This window comes from Mustela nigripes, chromosome 1, assembly GCF_022355385.1.
Source record: "Mustela nigripes isolate SB6536 chromosome 1, MUSNIG.SB6536, whole genome shotgun sequence".
Classification (NCBI taxonomy): domain Eukaryota; kingdom Metazoa; phylum Chordata; class Mammalia; order Carnivora; family Mustelidae; genus Mustela; species Mustela nigripes.
Genome location: NC_081557.1, coordinates 162,948,043 through 162,953,903, shown reverse-complemented (window position 1 = coordinate 162,953,903; position 5,861 = coordinate 162,948,043). Strand labels below are relative to the sequence as shown.

The 5,861-nt window shown below is 36.1% G+C and overlaps 1 protein-coding gene across 1 annotated transcript in view; it reads right to left on the bottom strand.

The window, feature by feature from the left end:
• Positions 1-4,473: 4,473 nt before the first annotated feature.
• Positions 4,474-5,861, bottom strand: part of C1H4orf17 (chromosome 1 C4orf17 homolog) — a 22,216-nt gene continuing 20,828 nt past the window's right edge. Inside the window, exon 8 of the mRNA XM_059394709.1 lies at positions 4,474-4,661. Within this exon, the coding sequence (XP_059250692.1) occupies positions 4,474-4,661 (188 nt within the window). The remainder of the gene's footprint in view (positions 4,662-5,861) is intronic.

Genomic DNA, 5,861 nt, shown 5'->3' with positions numbered 1-5,861 from the left:
GACTAAAAAAAATCACAGGAAAAAAGCCATGAGTTCCGTGCTTGGCTTTCTCCTCCTCTGGAATTCTGCTGCTCTCCTTGGTATTGAAACCGCACTCCTTGGTAGGTGAACTTGGTCTCGGCTGGATTTCTTGTTGATCTTCTGGGGGAAGGGGCCTGTTGTAGTGATTCTCAAGTGTCTTCATGTCCCTTGCCCATTTCAAATAGCCATGTCTTTTGTCATTGAGTTCTAAAAGTTCTTTATATATTTTAGGTATTAACCCCTTACCAAATATATGATTTGCAAATATTTTTCCCCATTGCATAGGTTGTCTTTTCATTATATTGTTCCTTTTGACAAAAAGTTTTAGAGTTTAATGGAGTCACATTTGTCTGTTTTTTTATATTGTTACTTGTGTTTTTGGTGTTATATCCAAGAAATCATCGCCCAATCCAATGTTCTTAAGGGTTTTTGCTCTGTTTTCTTCTAAGAGTTTAAGTTTCAGGACTTACATTTATGTCTTTAATCAAATTTGCTTTAATTATGTATATGGCATAAGGTAACTTCATTCTTTTGCATGTGGAATCCTGTCTTCCTAACACTATTTGTTGAAGACAGTCCTTTCCCCATTGTGTAGTCCCAACACATCTGTGTTGGGAATCATTTGGCCATAAATGCAAGGGTTTATTTCTGAGCTCTCTATTCTGTTCCTTTGGCCTACATTTCTGTCTTTATGCCAATACCACAATATCTTAATTACTGTTGCTTTATAGTATGTTCTGAAATCAGTGAGTGTGAGGCTTACAACTTTGTTATTTTTCAAGATGTTTTTGGTTATTTGGGGTCCCTTGAGATTTCATATGACTTTTAGGATTTTTTTTCTATTTCTGCATGAATTGTCATTGAGATTTTGATAGGGATTGCACTGACTCTATAGATCTTTTTGGCTACTGTTAACATTTTAGCAATATTTTTTTTCAACCCGTAAGTTTAGGATGTTTTTCCATTTATTTGTTTCTTTGATTTCTGTTAGCAGTGTTTTGTGGGTTTTAGTGTAAAAGTCTTTGACATCCTTGGTTAAGTGTATCCCTAAGTATTTTATCCTTTATGATGCTGTAGTAAATGGGATTTTTTTCTTAATTTCCTTTTTGAACCAATCATTGTTATTGTTTAGGAATGCAACTGATTTTTATATCATCAATTTCACTAAATTTGTTTATTAATTTTAACAGGCCTGTGTGTGGTATGTGTGTGTGCATATAATCTTCAGAGTTTTCTTCAAATAATAGGATGTCATATACAAACAGATCATTTTAGTTTGCCTTTTCCCCAATTTTTTTTTGCCTTTTATTTCATGTTCTTGTCTGATCACTCTGTCTGGAATTCTGTTCTTGTACAATATTGACTAAAGTATAGTGAGAGTGGGCATCCTTGCCTGGTTCCTGATCATAGAGCAAAATCTTTCAGTGGTCCCCCTTATCAAATATGGGGTTAGCTGTGAGCTTTTAATATATGGCTTTTATTATATTGAAGTGGTTTCTTTCTATTCCTGGTTTGTTGAGTATTTTAATTATGAAGGGTTTTGTCATCTTAAAAACGTATTCAAATACATGAGAATGAATGAATATAACTGTAGTAATCCAACTCAAGACATTGGAATACTAATGAATCTAAAGAAACTAAAATAAATAATGAAAGAAGATATTAATGAAATAAATTATAGAAACATTGTGGAAAATAGCACTGAATCCATCTGATTTTTTTGAAAGTAATAATAAAATATAAAAGCCATTAGCTAGCTGAATCAAAAAAATAAAATACATAAAAATGAGATCGCAGCATAAATATAGCAAGGAATTTAGAATTATAGTAAATCTGTCTTAACTCTAGAAAGATAAGTTTGGAAACATGGATGAAAGGCTTAATTTTCTCAGAAAAATAAAAATTTCCAATCTCAGTCCTCCAAAAAATACAGAAAACATAAACAGGGCAGTTACAATAGGAGGAATAAAATTTTCAAAGGGCTAAACACCAAACCTACATGGTCTGGGTGGGTGAATTTTACCAAGCTTTCAAGGAAAAGGGATGTGCAGTACCATTGTAAACTCTCTGTAACAGGGGGAAAAAAAGAGAGAGGAAAGCTTTGACATTAATTTTATGAAATGAGCCTGGTTTTGATACACATCAGTAGTGCCTAGCGGTTAAGCAGATAGGTTCCAGCCACACTTTGAGTCAGCCACTAAACCTTTGTGTCAGAGAGAGTTAACTATCCACCAGAATTCAATTTTCCTCTCCATAGAATATAGTTGTAACAGGAATATGATTCCCACTTAAGAATTTTATCAACCCCCTTTCTGCTAGACCATTTTTCAACCATGGTATGTGACTAGAAGTGATGTTTGCCATTTCAAAGCCAAGATTTTAAGTAGATGTACCGTCTTCGTAGAAGGCAGAATAATGTCAAGATCCTAATCCCTGGAACCTGTGATGTTACACAGTGAGGGGAAGTCAAATTGCTAATCATTTGCCCCGAAGATGATCTTGACTAAGCTGGATACCAGGCAGGCCCAGTGCAATCATAGGGTCCGTAACAGTGGAAGAAGGGGACAGAAGAGTCAGTGTCGGAGGGAATGTTGTGGAAAGACTCCACTGGCCATTGTTCACTCTAAAGATAGAAGGGAGCCATGAGTCAAGGAGTGTGGGCAACTTCTAGAAATTGTAACAAGCAAAGAAACATTCTCACTTAAAGCCTCCAAAAGGAATAGACCCCTGCCAACACCTTGATTTTAGCCCAATGGGACCCATTTCAGGCCTCTGTCCCAGATATGCAAGAGATTAAATTTGTGTTGATTTAAGCCACTAAGTGTGTGGTAATTTATTACAGCAGCCAGAGGAGGTCAAGACTTTCCTCCACTTCCCTTTCCGTCTCTTTTGCCAGCAGGATGCAGTTGATAGTGATACCCTGGGTGATGGTTAAGTCACAAGATAGAAGGATCCCTGGTCCCTGAATCACCAAGTAAAGCAAAATCACCTGCTGACTAAAAACACACACTCTGTTGGGTTTATTTATTTATTTTTTGTTATTATGTTCAGTCAGCCAACATACAGTACATAGTTAGTTTAAACCAGGTGATGGGTATTAAGGAGGGCATGTGTTGCAATGAGCACTGGGTGTTATATGCAACTAATGAGTCATTGAACACTACATCAAAGCACACACTTTGAACTCTTACATGAGAAATAATCCTCTACTGTATTTGAAAAGTGACATTTATTACAACGATTTATCCTATCCCGATGAGTACGACTCTCAGCACCTCAGTTTTCTTATTAAAAAAAGAGAGAATAGCAATAGTATTTATCTCAAATAGTTATCATGAAAATTAAATGTTACTATATCCACTCAGTTTTCTTATTTAAAAAAGAGAGAATAGCAATAGCATTTATCTCAAATAGTTATCATGAAAATTAAATGTTACTATATCCAAAATGTTTAGAATGATCCCTGACACACAATTAAGTGTGATGTAAATGTTGTCATTAAAATCTCACAGACATGGAGTGCCTGGGTGGCACCAATGGTTAAGTATCCAACTCTTGATTTTGGATCAGGTCATGATCTCTGGGTCATGAGTCGAGCCCCATGTCAGGCTCCACATTCAGCACAGAGTCTGTTTAAATATTCTCTCTCTCCCTCAGCCTCTCCCCCCACTCCTTCTCTAAAAAAAGAATAAAAGTGTTGCACACACCCATACACACATACACAAAATTTATAGTATCTCTTGAATATCATCGCAAACATTCTAAAAGATTGGCTAGTTGGTAGACAGAATCCAGAAATACACTGAAAGAATAATAGCTATGGCCCAAGAGTGGTTTATTTTAAAAATACAAAAAAGCTAAGTATTAGGAAATTTGTTAATATCACAATTAGCAAAGAGTAGAAACTAGTTCCTCTCTGGCTCATAAATTAGTGATAATTTTTGTATCTTTTTTGGGGACAAGGCCAGTATTTTTCCATTATCACTACAGAATCCATTCAGTGTTCTAACAGCACTGAAACACGGTAGACTGTGAAAATTAGCTCAGATGTTAAAATTCTGTGTTTTTGTTTTTATTTTTCTCTCTTAAGAGTTTGGGGCACGCATCAAACTGCAGCTGCAAAATTCTGTTATGGATGGCTTTTCTAGAATCAGGACCTTATGACCCAAATACAATTGTACAAATACAATCAGTGCAAGACTAGAAATGTAGCATATAAGTAAACATACTTCTTTTACACATGGTACCAGATTAACTACAAATAGAAATACTGTCTCCATTATTATTTATTTAGTAGCATTATATACAGGTGCTTTGAGATTTACATGTGCCACCAATTATTGATTCTCTGATACTGAAATATTTTTTAAAAAATAATTTGATGTTGTTATGGAGTGAAGCTCATGTCTGTGAAAGAAATAACTCAGTCTAGAATTTCTACCTTTGGAATGTTTAAGGATAAAATGCTCTCTGGGGAGAGAGATTGAATCCTTGTTGCATATTCCTTGCAGACATTGGTTTTGTTGATATGTTTTCCTGAATTTTAGGCTTGGGAGGAGATTTTGGTTTGCTGAAATATTCTGCAATGGGAATTCTCATATTATTTCTTCTTATAAACAATGGAGGCCTGTCCTCAGCCTCTGAAATAGAAAAACAGAACAAAACAAAACAAAACAACAAAATAAGACCAAAATTGAGACATCAAATATAGCCTCTGCCATGTTTTAGTAGCAAATGACTTACAAAAAATATATAATGTTTAGGTGAATCAAATATACCCCAAATTCATAAAAGAATCTATACTTATCTTTCTCACCACCAGCACATTTTTTAATGCGTTATTGGTCCTATAACATGTAGGGTATTTTCTATCCTCTTAAAATCAAACATTATTTTGGAAGGAATGAATTAGAACTGCTGATCTGTAAAGGTGACAGGCAAGGATGGGACAAGTGAGAGAAAGGAAAAGGAACTATGGTCCTGATAGACAAAAAATAAAATAGACAAACAGATTAAAACAAGTTAATTATAAGAGCTTCGCAAGACCTATAAGGTCAGACCCAAACAGGAATTAGGATTTGGAGAGATGCTATCACCACTGGAGAATAAGAAGTGTTATTGGGGCTTCTTATACAAAACTTCTCCAAATATCTAGACAGGGGCCAACAGGTAAGACATAGAATTGAGTAATGGAAACCAACCCTGTCCTGATTTTGTCGTCTTGGGTGAGGAGTTTGGTGGAAGTCAGACACGACAGACTATCCTTGGTGTGTCAGAGTAAGGGAGTATTTTCTAACTTCTCTACTGTATTTCTCAGTGCCTGTGAGCACAGATAGCCTCTTTTGGGTTTGGTTAACCCCCATAAAAGCTGCTGGGGCTTAGAGTGACCTCAAAGAACTCTAACTGATTACCATGTGATTCCCTGGATAAGAGAAGCTTGTAGAAACATCAGGATAGACTTTTGTTTCAGGCTTAAAGACCTACTTCCTAGTTGTTGTTCTATGGTCTTTTGTCACACATGTTTTAAAGTAAGGAGCTGCCAAACCCACAAGGATTTGGTCTATTCTGGACCAAAGTAGGACATTCTACAATTCTTATTTCTTCTTGGTTCAAATTGTGGAGTGTGGCTGGGTTTCTGATGGGGACATAAACTGCTCCTCTCTCTCGTACTTCACCTGTCTTGTAGAACATCTGCTTGCAGCCGATTGCCATTTTACTGTTTTCTGTGATCGACTTGGTCTCTAATTAAAATAGCTGGGATTGGGAGGGAGACAAACCATAAGTGACTCTTAATCTCACAAAACAAACTGAGGGTTGCCGGGGGGAGGGGGTTTGGGAGA